Raw genomic sequence first — 17,153 nt, 5'->3', positions numbered from 1 at the left:
TTATTTTTCAGGACCAAATCTCTGATATGTGATTAATATCCAAGATGTATATGTGGGGAACAGACAGAATTATGTGATTTAAGTCATAGCTCAATGAATAAATGTTCAAAGGAAATGAACAAACAGGTGTCAAAAGAGAAATTATAGGCCTCTAATAACCACATGAAAGACTGCTACAAACTACTACTAATAAGAGAAATGCAGAGTAGAACAACTCTCAGGCCAATTAACAAAAAGGACAAAAGATAGGAAAAATCAATTTTGGAGTAAGGATTTGTTCTCTAAAATTTGGATTCAGTCAACCTTAAGCACATATAAGGCCACATGTGGCCTGAAAGCTGCAGATTCCCCACACTTGGTGTAGTAGCTTTCACTTTGATATTTTCTTCTGAGTGTGTGTTTTGATCTTCCTTGTCACCAAAGTAACTTTCTATGATCAACTACTACTCACGGAGCTTTGTTGTTACTAGGTTCTCAAAGAGAACCGTGACACTAGGAAGGTGATGCCATGACATGCAAGTGAACTGGATTTAAGTGAGGGAGAGATGTGCAACATTACCAATATCACTTTCTCCTCCAGAGCCATCAGTGAGTAGAACTAAGAGCTGGACCCTGGGCACCCAAATGGACAGCTGAGAAATACAGCTCCCTCTTTTGTCCTTTCTTTCATGCTTAGAGATAAGAAGTAGGTAAAGGAGATTTTGTTGGGAGAAGAAACTACAAAATATGGCAAATCATTATATGGATGGGGTAAGAAAGTTAGGAATGAAGGATAACAGAGAAGTTGTAAACCTGAGTAACTAGACAGTTGGTATCCTCAGCAGAAACTGGGAAGTTAGGAAGAAGTGTGGGGTTTTTTGAAAAATTATCCAGTTCAGCTCAAATGTGTTATGTCTGACATGCTCACAAGATATACAGGGACTAGGATGCAAAATGTAGATTTAGGAGCCATGCAGAGTGAAAATTGGCTCTTAGAGAGAAAGGCAGTATGCCCTTAACAAACCAATCTTTCCCTGTCAATGTTCTGCCTCAGGGAACAGTGAGAGAGAGGAGAGGGTAAGAATATGGACTCTGAACCTGGATTAAGCAAACAGTTTTCACTCTCTGTTCCTTGGTTTGTTCTGCTCTCTCTTTCTAATGTATTCCTTTCCCTGATGGCAAAAGAACATAAAACAAGGGAACATGGGGGAACCCACCTCAGTGCCTCCAACCTGCAATGTGGGTTTCCCAAGGCCTCACACAGAAGTGTTATTCCTCCCTCTTCAAAGGAATTTCCACTCACATCCAGGTGTTTCAGGCTCTTATTGCTAATGAGAGCAGAGCAGAGTTTCTGGGAACACGTAGAGGTAAGATGACAAGATGCCAGCCTGTAGGAGAAAACAGAATCAGAGCAAGAGTTGTCCATTCAATTTCCTGTGACTAATTCACTTCCTTTCTTTCTCTGGGCAATAGTGAAAACACATCCACTTTGTGATCACCATCTTTTGTCATCTCCTATGTAGGGGAATGGATGTAATTCCTTTAAAAATGGTCAGTGTCTTTCAAAGAACAACATTTTTAGACCTCAAATTATACTATAAGTTAGGAGTCATCAAAGCTATTTAGTACTAGTTGAAAAATAGAAAAGCATACCAATCGAGCAGATTAAATAAGAAGGAATCAGAAACAACTAAACTCAATAATTAGTTTTCAGCATACATGAGAACATAAATTAGACATGGAAGAACCCCTCGGATGAAAAAAAATTTCTGAAAAAACTGGAAAGCATTGTGGCAGAAATTAATTAGTATTACACCAACATTTACAACATATACCATAATTATCTCAAAATGTACACGTGGCCTGAATGTTATCACGTTAAAAAGAAAAACAAGAAGAAAAAGAAGAAGAATGAGAGGAAGAAGAAGGAAAAAGATGAACAAAAAGGAGAACAAGAAAACCAAGGAGAAGGAGGAGGCCAGGGAAGGGAGGGCAAGGGAAAGAGGGGGAGGAGTAGGAGGATCAGATCAAGAAACTTAAGCAATTATGAATATGAGAGAATTCTTAGATAGCAGCAACAACAGAAGACTAAAATAGCCCATATTCACTAAATGAAATGGAAAGTTTTAATAAACCTTTAACAAACCCTTAAAAATGTGAAAAAGAACAGGAGGAATAACAAGAGAAAGAAGAAAAAGAGAATCTGATCACAAACTTAGACAACTATGAATGTGGGAGAATCTTTATATAATGGCAGCCTCCTTGGGCCTCAGTGAGAGGTAGGAAGGGGTGAGACTATGAACCCTGAACTTGGTAATGCAAACAATTTTCACTCTCTGTTCCCTGGTTTTTGCTACTTTCTCTTCCTAATACGTTCTTGTCCCTGATGCCAAACAGATCATCAACTAAGGGAACATGGGGGAACTCACCTCAGTGTCTCAATCATGCAGTTTGAGTTTCTCAAGGCCTTACACAGAAGTGTTATTCCTCCCTCTTCAAAGGAATTTGTACTCAGATCCAGGTTTTTCAGCCTCTTATTGCTACTGAGAGGAGAGCAGAGATTCTGGGAATATGTAGAGGTAAGAAGACAAGATGTCAGACTGTAGGAGAAAACATAATCAGAGCAAAGTGGTCAATTCTATTTCCTGTGACTAATTCACTTCCTGTCTTTCTCTGGGCAATGGTAAAAATAAATCTACATTGTGATCACCATCCTTTGTCACCTCCTCTGTAGGGAAATGAATGTAGTTTCTTTAAAAATGGTCAGTCTCTCCCAGAGAACAGCATTTTAAACCTCAAATTATATGATAAATCAAGAGTCACCAAAGCTATTTAGTACTAGCTAAAAATATAGAAAAACATACCAATAGATTAGATTAAATAAGAAGAATCAGAAACAACTAAACTCAATAATTAGTCTTCAAATGATATGAGAACATAAATTACTCATGCAAGAACACCCTACATGAAGAAAAATTTCTGGAAAAACTGGAAATCATTTCAGCATAAATTAATTTGTTTTAGACCAACATTTACAAGTAATACCATAATTAGCTTGAAAAGTACATGTGGCCTGAAGGTCATAATGTTAAAAAAAAAGAACAACAACAAGAGGAAGAAGAAGAAAAAGAAGGAGAAGGAGAAGAAGAATAATGAGAAGAAGAAAGAAAAGAACAAGACTAAGAAGAATAAAAAGAAGATGAGCAGGAGTATAAGGAGAATCAAATCAGGAAATTTAGACAGCTATGAATATGGGAGAATTCTTAGATAGTGCAACAACAAAAGACAGAATAGCTTGTATTGATTAAATGAAATGGAAAGGTTTTTTCCCATGAATGGAATTAATGGTATGATAAGAAAGGGAAAATGTTTTGTTTTGTTTTGATTTGTTTGGCAGCAAATCTCTGACATGGGACTAATACCCAAGATATATATAAGAAACAGGCAGAATTATGTGATTTAAGTCATTGCTCATTGAATAAGTAGTCAATGTAGACAAACAAACAGGTTGAACAGTAAAATTGTAAACCTCTAATAATCACATGAAAGACTGCTACAAATTACTACTAATAAGAGAAATGCAAAGTAAAACAACTCTGAGGCCAATTAACAAAAAGAACAAAAGATAGGAAAAGTCAATTTTGGAGAAAGGATTTGTTCTGTAAAATTTGGATTTGGTCAAAAGGCTGCACTTAAGGACCTACAAGGCCACATGTGGCCTGAAAGCTGCAGATTCCCCACCCTTTGTGTAGGAGCTTTGACTTTATTATTTTCTTCTGAGTCTATATTTTGATCTTCCTTGTCACCAAAGTAACTTTTTATGGTCAACTGCTACTCTTCCCGAGAACAGCCTTTTCAGACCTCCAATTATACTATAAATCAAGAGTCATCAAAATTATTTAGTACCAGTTTATAAAATAAAGCAGGCTGAATACGAGTGAATCAGAAACAACTAAACTCAATAATTAGTCATCATCAGATATGAGAATATAAATTACTCATAGAAGAACTCCCTACATGAAAAAAAAAAACTTGCTCAAAAATCTGGAAAGCATTTTGGCAGAAATTAGATTTAGACCACCATTTCCAATACATAGCATAATTAGCTGAAAATCTACATGTGTCCTGAATATTGAGGGTCATATTATAGAAGAACATGAAGGAGAGGAGAAGGAAGAAGGAAGAAAAGGAGGAAAGAGAGGCTCACTTATTCTTTATTGAGGGAACTGGTACAGCTGCTATGGAAAGCCAATTTGGAATTATGCTGACAAATCCCTAAAATATCTATACCCTTTGGTAGAAAGAGCCACTGCTATTTATATGTAACGAGGACATCAAAGACAGAAATGAAGGTCATCAAAGCATTTTTTAAATGCAGAGAAGGAAAGAGAAGGAAGCTTACAGGGAAACATATACAAGCAAGACAATTTGAAAGTAACATGTGGAATTTATTACAAACTTGTAAGGAAAAAGATACAATTGTACATTAGAAAGATTTGAAATGTTATATATAACTTTTCATCTATTTTGTACATGGAAATATGCTCTTTTATGGCATTCATTAAAGTTTGATTAAAATATCTAAAATTAAGGTAATATAACACAACTCTGTGAAAGGGGGAAGCTGAATTTTAGGAATATGTTGGCAAATGTATGTTGTATAAAGGCAAAAATGAAAAATAAAATTAAGTATAAATGACAAAATACATTTTTTCCAAAGTTACTGCTCATTCCCCTCCATTCTGATTTAATTTCCAAGGTCATAGTTTGTCAAACACATAAATGTGGGGGCAAAATAAACAATTTGTTTAATTGTGATCAAGTTTATTTTTAACGAAGAATATTGAAGTAAGAGATGAATTCCACTTCTGCTTGTTAGCTAATGATACTGAAGATTTTTTGCATTTGCCTAAGTAAACACCGCATGCATATATATTGACAATTCGTGTATGTACATGTGTGCAGAAAGAGCCTGAAGTTTAGCCAACAGGGCAAGAAGTAAGAAGTGGCTGGAACTGAAATTATACATAAGATTTTCTCACAAAAAACAACTGCAGGTAGCTCTCATTTGCATTAGAGCTTTAGAATCTTCAAGTGATAGATTACTAAGACAACCACACAAATAAATCGTAACACTGCATTGAATGATGAGAAAAGGTGAGTAAAACCCTGAAAAAGGCAAGAAAGGCTCTTGAAAGCTAAACCATTACTCAAGAGCACAAGGACTTGAACCCTCCGTATTCACCAGAGGCGCAACTATTAGGCAGTCTGCCCTGGCAGTAACCAGATGAATGATCCATGTAAACTAAGCATAAAGTGACAGAGAATTGAGGATCTCAGATAAAGGAAACATGCAGAGCAGCGGTGAAGTCTCCAATGATCCAGAAAGCATACCTAAGTGATAGCTACAGAGCAGCAAGGTGTAGGCTGGCTATGTTTCTAGTGGAGGAGAAGTGCTGGGGAAAAAAAAAACAAAAAACTTGCTACTTCCCAAGTTAAAACAAAAATATGAACTGTTCCTTGGAAGAAGGGAGAAAGTGCTTCAAATGAATGATAAAAGAGATAAAGGATATAAAGAGGAAGTCACAAATCCTCAACTCAGACATGAAGTTGAATGGGGGAGAGTGAAAAAACCTAAAACAAAGAATGAAAAGGAAAGGGGGGGGGGGCGGAGCCAAGATGGCGGCTGGTAAGCACGGACTAGAGTGAGCTCCGTACCCGAGTCCCTCCAAAAACCTATAAAAATGGCTCTGAACCAATTCTAGAACGGCAGAACCCACAGAACAGCAGAGGGAAGCAGGGCTCCAGCCCAGGACAGCCTGGATGGTCTCTGGGTGAGGTCTATTCCACACGGAGCTGGGAGCTGGGAGCTGGGAGCTGGGAACGGAGTGGAGCAGAGCCCAGCCTGAGCGGCGTGGACGATCCAGACCAGAAGCCGGGCGGAGGGGGCCCTAGTGCCCTGAATACGTGAGCAGTTACCAGACCCCTCGACCCACAAACACCAAAGACTGCGGAGAAGGTTAGTGGGAAAAGCTGCGGGAGTGGAAGGAGTTCGCGGTTCGGCTTCCAGCCCCGGGGGCAGCGGAGGTGGGGCAGCTACAGCTGTTGTTACTTCCGGCTCCAGGCCCACCTGGTGGGGGGAATTAAGTGGCGGATCACAGCAGGGGTGCACAGCCTGCCGAAGATCTGAGCCCAGTCTGGACTGGGGGTCCTTGGGGAAGGAGGAGTGCGGCTCTGACAGAGCTGGCACCTCCCCCCCAAACGTAGAACATAGAACTCTGTAATCTACAAGCAGTCATACCCCACTGAAAAACTCAAGGGTCAAGTTAGTTGGTTGGGAATATGGCCAGGACGCGAAAACGCGCCCAGATTCAGTCTCAGACTTTGGATTCTTTCTTTGGTGACAAAGAAGACCAAAACATACAGCCTAAAGAAGACAGCAAAGTCATAGAGCCTACAACCAAAGCCTCCAAGAAAAACATGAACTGGCCCCAGACCATAGAAGAACTCAAAAAGGATTTGGAAAAGCAAGTTAGAGAAGTAGAGGAAAAGTTGGGAAGAGAAATAAGAAGGATGCGAGAAAACCATGAAAAACAAGTCAATGACTTGCTAAAGGAGACCCAAAAAAATACTGAAAAATACACTGAAGAAAACAACACCTTACAAAATAGACTAACTCAAATGGCAAAAGAGCTCCAAAAAGCCAATGAGGAGAAGAATTCCTTGAAAGGCAGAATTAGCCAAATGGAAAAGGAGGTCCAAAAGACCACTGAAGAAAATACTACTTTAAAAATTAGATTGGAGCAAGTGGAAGCTAGTGACTTTATGAGAAATCAGGATATTATAAAACAGAACCAGAGGAATGAAAAAATGGAAGACAATGTGAAATATCTCATTGGAAAAACCACTGACCTGGAAAATAGATCCAGGAGAGAGAATTTAAAAATTATTGGACTACCTGAAAGCCATGATCAAAAAAAGAGCCTAGATACCATCTTTCAGGAAATTATCAAGGAGAACTGCCCTGATATTCTAGAGCCACAGGGCAAAATAGAAATTGAAAGAATCCATCAATCGCCTCCGCAAATAAATCCCAAAAAGAAATCTCCTAGGAATATTGTTGCCAAATTCCAGAGCTCCCAGATCAAGGAGAAAATACTGCAAGCAGCCAGAAAGAAACAATTTGAATATTGTGGAAACCCAATCAGAATAACCCAAGACCTGGCAGCTTCTACATTAAGAGATCGAAGGGCTTGGAATGCGATATTCCGGAGGTCAATGGAGCTAGGATTAAAACCTAGAATCACCTACCCAGCAAAACTGAGTATCATGTTCCAAGGCAAAATATGGACTTTCAATAAAATGGAGGACTTTCAAGCTTTCTCAGTGAAAAGACCAGAACTGAATAGAAAATTTGACTTTCAAACACAAGAATCAAGAGAAGCATGAAAAGGTAATCAAGAAACGGAAATTGCAAGGGACTTACTAAAGTTGAACTGTTTTGTTACATTCCTACATGGAAAGATGATGAGTATGATTCATGAGACCTCAGTATTAGGGTAGTTGAAGGGAATATGCATATATATATATGCATATATATATGTTTATGTATATATATAAGTGAATGTGTATGTATGCATGTATCTATGTGTATATGTATGTATGTGTATGTATGTGTATATATATATATGTAAAAGAAAGAGAGCAGACACAGGGTGAGTTGAGGATGAAGGGAAGATAGCTAAAAGAAATAAAATGAAATTAAGGGATGAGAGAGTAACTTACTGAGACAGGGAGATAGGGAGAGATAGAATGGGGTGGATTATCTCCCATAAAGGTGGCAAGAGGAAGCAGTTCTAGGAGAGGAGGGGAGTGGGCAGGTGAGGGGGGAATGAGTGAACCTTGCTCTCATCAGATTTGGCCTGAGGGGGAATACCATACATACTCAGTTGGGTATCTTACCCCACAGGAAAGAAGAGGGAGGAAGATAAAAAAAAAAATAAAAGGCAGGGGGATGATGGAGTGGAGGGCAGATGGGGGTGGAGGTAATCAAAACAAACACTTTGGAAAGGGGACAGGGTCAAGGAAGAAAAATCAATAAAGCGGGATGGGTTGGGAAGGAGCAAAATGTAGTTAACCTTTCACAACATGAATATTGTGGAAGGGTTATACATAATAATACATGTGTGGCCTAGGTTGAATTGCTCAACTTCTTAGGGAGGGTGGGTGGGAAGGGAAGAGGGAAGGGAATTTGGAACTCAAAGTTTTAAAATCAGATGTTCAAAAACAAAAAATCTTTTTGTATGCAACTAAAAAATAAGATACACAGGCAATGGGGCGTAGAAATTTATCTTGCCCTACAAGAAAGGAAGGGAAAAGGGGATGAGAGGGGAGGGGGGTGATAGAGGGGAGGGCTGACTGGGGAACAGGGCAACCAGAATGTACGCCATCTTGGAGTGGGGGGGGAGGGCAGAAATGGGGAGAAAATTTGTAATTCAAACTGTTGTGAAAATCAATGCTGAAAACCAAATATGTTAAATAAATAAATTGCATTAAAAAAAAAAAGAAAAGGAAAGAGGGCTGATAAACCTGTGCAGCCATGTAGCAGGTATGAGGCTTTTCATGATCAACTGATACTGTAAGGGTATCACTTTGGCAAATGTATGGTAGATAGACTGGAGAGGAAAAAGACTATAATGAGAGAGATGAATTAAGAGCCTGTTGTAACAATCCCGGTAAGAGGTGAAAGGAGCCTATAGCAGGATGGTGGCATGAGAACAGAAAAAGTAGAATGGACAAGGACAACGAAAAGGCCCTTCAGATGCGGAAGTATAAAACAATGGAGAATAGAACTGAAAACCAAGATAATACAAAGGTTGGCAAGAATACCTGGTCATAATGTGTTGAAGAGTTTATAGATTATATGATGAAACAGATAACTTAAATATAACTAAACAAAGTTTTTTACTTAAAAAAGATGATTGTAAGTACAATGAGAAAAACAAAGCTGTCAACTGGGAAAAAGCTCTGTGCAAAATCTCTGATAAATGTCTCATAGCCAATTTATCAAGACACTGTCTAAGACCATAGGTTGTAGAGCAGTTGCTGATCTGCATTGGCAGAGAGGGGTTTCACTAACAGTTCACAATACCAGTAGAATCAGAGGTGTCTTCTGAAAGTTGGGGAATTGCTTAAAAAAACTACAAGCCTTAATGTAATACAGAAGTCAAAGGATAGAAAGAACCCGTTTTCAGGAAAAAAGCAAATAATCAACAATCATACTAAAAATTGGTCCAACTCACTTATAAGAGAAATACAAACTGAAATATTTCTGAGCTTCGCCTCAGACCTAGAAAATTGGCAAAGATGTTAAAAAATGTACACAGTCAATGACAGAAAGGATGTGGAAAGCCAGGAATACAAACAAACCCTTGGCATACCTATGAATGAATTAGTCTCTCTGTTCTGGAAAAAAATTAAAACTATGTCCCGCAAAATCAACAAACTCAACATTTGACCCAGTGATCTCTCACTGCCCAGCACATATAGCAAGGATGTCAATGACAGAAAGAAACATCACGTAAAACAAAATGTTAATGTAAAATTCTTTCAAAGCAAAAAACTGGAAGAACGATGGCTACCACTGATTATGGAATGGCTGAACAATTTGTAGTAGATGAATGTAATGGAAGATTATGGCACTGTAAGAAACAAAGAATATGCAGAGGATTTGGGGAAGATGGTAGAGTAGATCAGAAAACTTGAGGCTCCCCAAATTTCCTCCACAAAATAAGAAAGTACATAGGTTCAGAGTTAATGTAGAGCAGCAGAAATAAAGAAAGATCAGGGTAAAGCAGTTGTCCTCCTAAGATAATGTGAGAAGAGCCCAGGAAAGACTCCAGCTCTAGGAGTGTAGGTTTGGTGTGAGTGAAGGGCGAACACATCCAGGCCCACTCCACTGAATCAACAAACAAGCCTTAGGGGCAGCCTCAGTCTCAGCAACTTTCCCCTCATAGACAGTGTGGAGATTACAGGCTGAGCAGGAGAAGATTGAAGAAACTTCCACAACTGAGGGATGCCAAGGACAGCTGTCCTGACCTGACTTATTCCTGGGCTGCACCTGCAGTTCCATGCTAAGACTGTGGTCCCTTACTGCTACTGCAGCGCAGAAGAAGCTAGCACACAACTGATAAGTGCAGAAGCAGAGGGGCAGAGACTCTGCTAGCTGTGGGCACTTGCAGGAGAGCAGAGACCTTGGTTTCTGTTCCAGGGCAGAGAGGAAAGCTATAGTTTGCAGGCACAAGAGGGACCAAATAAGCAACAGCACTGGTGGGACAGAGTGGCTTAGTGGTAGAGAGGAGTGCCCAAGGCTGCCCCCCCGGACAGAGCTCAGAAAATAACTGTAGGTAGGAACTGAGGACTGAGGCATCATTCCACACACCTGGGGACTAAAACCTGAATACAAATAATGAGCTGCTAAAACGGAACAAAAAAAAATAAAACCAAAAAATGAGTAGGCAAAGGAGAAAGAAGTCCACCATAGATATCTACTAAGGGGACAGAGAAGATCTAGGTTCATATTCAGAAGATAGTGGCGCTTAAAAAGTCACTTCTTTTTTCAATGAAAAATGTCAAATGGTTACAGGCCCCAAAAGAGCTCTTAGAAGAACTTAAAAAGGACTTTGAAAATCAAATAAGAGATCATGAAAAAAATTAGAAATGAAATAAGAGTAATCCCATAAAATTATGAAAAGAAAGTCAACCAACTGGAAATACAGCATCAAAAAATTTAATGAAGAAAATAATGCCTTGAAAACTAGAAATGAGGAAGGGGAAGCTAATGACTTTATAAGACACCAAGAAATAATAAAAAAAAATCAGAAGAATGAAAAAAGAAGAGAATGTGAAACATCTAATTAGAAAAACAACTGGTCTGGAGAAGAGATAGAGGAGAAGTAATACAACAATGGTCTGACCACCTGAAAAATAAGATCAAAAAAAAATCTCGATACAAGAAATTATTAAGGAAAATTGCCCTGAAGTTCAAGAACAAGAAGGTAAAGCAAAAATTGGAAAAAAATCCCACCAATTACCACCTGAAAGATCCCTGGAAGAAAACTTACAGGAATAGGATAGACAAGTTTCAAAGTTTCTAGGTTAAGAAAAAAAATATTGTAAGCAACAAGAAAAAAAACTATTTAAACATCATGGAGCTACAATCAAAATTACTTAAGAAGTATCAGCTTCTACATTGAAGCACTGTAGGTCGTGGAACACTACATTTTGTAGAGTAAAAGAACTGGGATTTTTACCAAGGGTAACTTACCTAGCAAAGTTAAGTATAATCCTGAATGAAAAAATGGACATTTAACAAATTGAAAGATTTTCAGGTATTTGTGAGAATAAGGGCAGGATTCAATTAAAAATTTAACCAATACGATCCATGAGAAATATAAACATTAACAACCAATTATGAGGGGCTGAATAAGGTCAAACTGTGTACTTCTTATATGTGAAAATGTTATCAGCACTCATAACTGTCATTATTTGGCTTGTTTGAAAGAAAGGCTTAGGCTAAGCTGAGTATGATGGGGTGATTGCAAAAAAGTAAAACTGCACAGGGAAAGATAAAAAGGAGCAATTCTCTCATATGAATGAGGCATCAAAGGAAGAACTGATAAGCAAGTGGGGGTAGAGGGCTGGTAGTGCTAGAACCTTACTCTCATTGGAAATGGGTTAAAAATGGGAACCGCATATATATGCATACAAAATCTCTTAAATTCTGAGTTATTCTGGAGGAGAAACATTAGAGAGGGCATGTTCAATTACATTGTCCAGGATTCATTCACTCCCCATTTGTGTGATGGCAGGCAAAGTGGTATTTTTTTGCTGTTTTTTTCTTTTGGAGTTAAATTTCTGTAACAAATTAAGTACTTAATATAATGTTAATGGAATAGGACCTGCTTTGAGCTCTGGCTCAGCTCACAGCTGTGGTGCACCTTGAATCACGTGGAGCCTGAGTCGGATAGAGCCCAGTGTGGGAGGAGCTTGACAAAAAGGGAAAAAGAGGGTGAACTGGGAGCAAGGCAGATAGGAGAGAGAAGGTACCATGAATAGACAGAGGGAGGATTTTTCCTGGGAAACTTACTTGTAGGGAGGTCTAACAGAATGTTTGGGATGTTGGTTGGTGCTCCCTCTGTTGATTTATGTTAATTTCTCAGACTGAAGCCCTTTCTGTTGGTCCTTATGAGTGAATCGAGCTGAAGGGCAGAAGGCCCATGGGAAAGAGGCTTAGCTTAAGTTCTTTTTAAGAGCTGTCAAAATAAATTGAGATGATGGTGACGATAATGTGTGTGAATATTGTTGTAGCCCTGTTAACCTTTGTTTTACCAGAAACAGAAGCTGCCAGCAGGAGCCCCTGGAGCCTACTGTCAGGCAGGAGCAGGAAGACCTTGGAGTCGAACAGTCCCCGTGAGCTGAGATGACAAGCAGGAGTGGAGAGGTACTTGTGTGTGAACCCTGGCTGTGAAGGGTCTGCCCACAAAGGAGAAGACATGGGACTTGGAATCAACCTCCAGTTAAGATGAAAGAGGACTTTACTTGGACACTCTGTATTGGCTAAGGAGATTGTAACTTACTGTGACCTAGGAGTGGATGGTGTTTGTATTTTCTGATACCCCTTAAGGATGACATGTTGCGCTATGGAACACCCTGGCCTGAGATCCCCTGCTTGTATAAACAAGTATATTGGGGATGAAATGATATATGCTGTGTAAGTATTCTGAGAAATGCTGTAAGATACACTGAATGATATGTTTTGTTTAAGGCCATGTGGCCAACTTAGTAACAAGTTGTTATACTGCTATGAATGTTATGCCTTAGTTTACTGAATAATATTTAGTTCTGATGGAGAATTCATTATACTGTGCAATTAGAACCTTAAAATTATTCACTGCAGCTGTCCTTAGGTGTGCTGCCTTGATTGGCATTACAATTTGATTTGTCAGTGGGAAAGAGCTCAATCCCATAGCTCATTTAGAATCATCATATTCAATAAATCTAATACTACCCTCATTGCATTCAGTTTCTTTGAAAATGCCCCCTAATAGACTTTCCCATTCAGATCGCCATATGTCCCTACATCTGTATTAAGGATGGGGGGATAGGGACAGAGATAAGGGCTGGACCTTTGGTTTCATTAATATAGGCAACACACTGGTGAGGAAACCCCCAAAGTAACAAAATAATGAGTGGAGTGGCTTCTTGGTAAATTTACATATTATGTGTAAAAACAGAAAACTTGCCAGCAGAACGGGAATGGGACAAATGACGAAATATTCAAAAGGGGAAAAAGGTGCATTGTTTGAGTAAGAGGCCAGGTAAACTTCACTTCTTGGATTCCAAATAAAATTCTAGAACATATATAAAACAAGATTCAAAAAACCAATTGTGTAAATACAGGATGGCTTGACAAGAAAACATTTTATTTAAAAATATTGTGTGTGCGCGCGCGCGCGTGTGCGTGTGTGTGTGTGTGCGCGTGTGTACAATAAAATCGATATAAGCCAAAATGTTTACACAGAAACAAAAAAAGTATTGACAGAGGGATAGTATCCACAATGGTGGAGGGGATAGTCCTCTGTTTTACCCTCATTCACTCACTCTCTCTGTTGTAGCCAAAGGACATTACTAACTCTTCCCTAACCTTGCCATCCCTGCCTTTTCACACCTAGGAGCCAGTGCCATAATGCCTCAATACCTCCCCCACCTCCACCTACTCTTCAACTGTGACGAGAGCCACTGTATCAATGGTGATGACCACTAGGCTTCTGCTTTTCTCGGAGGCACTGTTCCAAATCTACCAGAGGACTATGAAGATAGTGTGTTGAGTAGGCACTGACTTTATAGACTGTAATGGTGGGAAGCTGGGATGAAGGAGTATGAAGGAGACCCCTTTCAACAAAAAGGACCCTTTCAATAGCATTTATTCACTGAAATAGTGGTTATTTTCCCCCATTACTTCCTATCAGTGCAATTCATCCTTCTCACACCAGAACTAAGCTCCTCCAGCACATGAAACATTGGGGGAAGACAACACAAGGGGGAACTTTTATTAATTCATAGGGATAGATCAAGGGAAAGTCACAGAAGTTTCAATGGGATATCAGAGGGAAGGGGGCACTCCCCTGAATAAACTGGCCCCAAAAGCCTGGTGAAGGGAAGGCTCTATTGGGCAAAATTCCCTTGAGGGATAAGAGTGGATAAAGCCTGATCTCAGAAAGGCAGCCTGCAGTCACCCTTCCCAAATCACTTTTGTTCTTCCTGGTTACTTTAAGCTTATTGCTCTAATTCTCCAGAGGCTCTAAAGGGAGGACATTTATATGGACTTACCTTAGTGTCTCTAGCTGACAGTTCTTTCTCCCCAAGGTCTCACACGGCAACTTCTTCCCATCATCCTCAAAGAAAATATTACGCAAGTGCAGGCTTTTCAAACTGGGAATGGAGAAGAGACACTGACAACAGGAATAAGTTACCTTGAAGCCTTCCAGCCTGTAGGAGACATACAAGCACAGATTAAATGAATCATTTCTTTCTTCAGAATTTCTTTCTTTCTTCTCTTTCTGGAAAGGAGGGCACAGTCACCATTCCTTTAAAGCTACAACTCTCTGACATCCCCATTCCATGCCAAATATTCAATTTCCTTAAAAACTGAGCCCATTCTTCTTGTTCTGATCCTCAGGCCTGTGTTAGATCAGGTCAACAATGTGACCACTGAAGGTGAAGAAAAGGAGAAAGAAGTAGATGCTGATTAGGGATTATTAGGAATAATAATGTGGGAAGGAGAGAGGAATTCATTTCAGCTCCTCTTTCTTTGCAAGAACACTCAGTATCTTTGGCATTTTCATCACTGCAGTATGCGCCAAGTTGGACATATTCATGTAATTCTTTTTATTTTGAAATAATTTCCACTGATAGCCCTCATTTTTACAACACCTTCATTTCCACATATGTCTCCTCATCTCCTACTCCTACAGCCATTCCTTATAACAAGGATTGAAAAACAGAAAAAAAAAAATTAGGAAAATCAGCTAACATATGAGGTAAATCTGATGTAATATGATTACACATCCAGAGTCTTCCCTCTTCCACAATGAAGAGAGGAAGGTATATTCTTATATCTTTTATTTGGGGCAATACTTGATCATTACAATATCACAAGATTTGGTTTTGATTTTTCTTTTTTTTTTGTCCATTTACATTGTTGAAACCAATGTATACGTAAGGTTCCTACTTTGTTTACTTTCTTCCACATTAGTTCGGTTAATTCTTCCCGTGTTGCTATATAGCTGTTAGTCATCATTTGATATATGAAGTGATATGCCTTTATGTACATATGTGAAAATTTCTTTACCTATTTTCTAATTTATGCCTACTTTATTTAGCTGCTGCTTCTACTATGTCCCTAGGCCCCCACCAAATGAGCAAAGATAAAAGAACTCCCATCCCAATAATGCTCTTAATATATAGCTATATATCCTGACAAAATGGGATATATTCATTTTATTTAAATGATCACATTGGCTATGCCCAAAAATATGTGTTTCTTCCTGCATTTTATGTTAATCATATCTCTATCAGGAGATGAGGGGCATATTTCATCTTTATTCTCTTGGATTCATGATTCAGTTGTTTTCTCTATAATGTCCTCATTGTAGAAATTGTTTTCCTGGTTCTGCTCACTTTGCTTTCCATTAGCTCACAAAGCCCTTCCCAATAACTTCTGAAATTGTCCATTTTGTCATTTGTTATGTCGCAATAGAACTCCATTAGATTGATACACTACAATTTGTTTAGCCACTTCCCAACTACAGGACACCTTAATTTCTAATTTTTTGTTCTCATAAAAAGAGGTGCTATTAATATTTTTGGATACATATATCCTTTTCCTTTTTCTATGATTTTTTAGTATAGTCCCAGTAGTAGTATAGATGGGTCAAAGACTATGCATATTTAAGGATCCTTCTGCACATAGTTTGAGACTATTTTCCAGAATGACTGGACCAGTCACAGCTCCTCCAAAGGCACTCTGGTGTACCTGTTTTCCAAACCCCATAAAATATTTGTCATTTTCTTCTTTCTCCATCTTTGCGAGTCTGATAAGTGCAAGGTAGAACCTTAAAGTTGCTTTAATTTTCATTTTTTCTAATTATTTGTGATTTGCAGCATTTTTCATTTTCACTTTCACTTATTTCAACCTTTTTTCATGATAGTTGATACCTTCTTCCTTTGAAAAACTCCCTGTTCCTTTCTCTTACCATTAATTTATTGAGGAATGGCTTTTAGTCACATACATTTGAAACAATTCCTTACTTATTATGAGCCTGAGAACTTTATCAGGGGAACCTGATGGAAATATTTTTTCCAGTAACCTCTTTGCTTTTGAAAGTTTTACTATGTTAGATTTATATAAAAGCTTTTAATTTCAGATAATTAAAATTGTTAATTTTTTCTTTCATGATTCTTTCTCACCTGTTTAGCCATGAATTTTTCATCTCTCCATAGATCTGAAAGGTAATTTCTTCCTTACACCTTTGATTTAGTATGTGAACATTTATATTGAGGTTTATATTCACATGGAGCTTATCCTGGCATATGGTGTGATGTTTTGGTCTAAATCTAATTTCTGCCCCTAAATGGCTACCCAAGTTTTTTTCTGAATCTCTAAAAATTTTCTTTTGGAAACCTGAATTACATAGCACTGAATAAGATAATTTTTGTAGTTATTTGAATATATTTTCATTTTAGCTATTCCTGCATATTTTGTTGCTTATATAGAGGAATGATAATCATTTGTGTGACTCTATTTTATATGTTTTGACTTTGCAGAAGTTACTATTTCAATCAATTTTTGACTCTTTAGAGATCGATCTACTCTCTATAGTTCTACAAGTACACATATAATTTTGTTTTCTCTTTGCCCTATGCTCCTTCTCTCTAGTTCTTTTCTTATGGCTCTAGCTAGCATTTCTAACCCAATATTTAATAGCAGTGATGATAACAGACATTCTTGTTTTTCCTCTGATCCTACTGGAGTGGAATCTCCCCTGTATATAGTGTTTGTTCTTTGATTTAAAGACAGTTTGCTATATTAAGCAAAAGTTCATTGATTCCTA

The 17,153-nt window shown here is 38.4% G+C and overlaps 1 protein-coding gene across 1 annotated transcript in view; it reads right to left on the bottom strand.

The window, feature by feature from the left end:
• Nucleotides 1-17,153, bottom strand: part of LOC118836631 (NACHT, LRR and PYD domains-containing protein 12-like) — a 108,718-nt gene that overhangs the window by 56,335 nt on the left and 35,230 nt on the right. The window contains exon 6 of the mRNA XM_036743870.1: nucleotides 14,371-14,529. Coding sequence (XP_036599765.1) covers nucleotides 14,371-14,529 — 159 coding nt within the window. The remainder of the gene's footprint in view (nucleotides 1-14,370; nucleotides 14,530-17,153) is intronic.

The sequence above is a fragment of the Trichosurus vulpecula genome, chromosome 2 (assembly GCF_011100635.1).
Source record: "Trichosurus vulpecula isolate mTriVul1 chromosome 2, mTriVul1.pri, whole genome shotgun sequence".
Taxonomy (NCBI): Eukaryota; Metazoa; Chordata; class Mammalia; order Diprotodontia; family Phalangeridae; genus Trichosurus; species Trichosurus vulpecula.
This window is presented reverse-complemented; position numbering and strand designations above follow the sequence as displayed.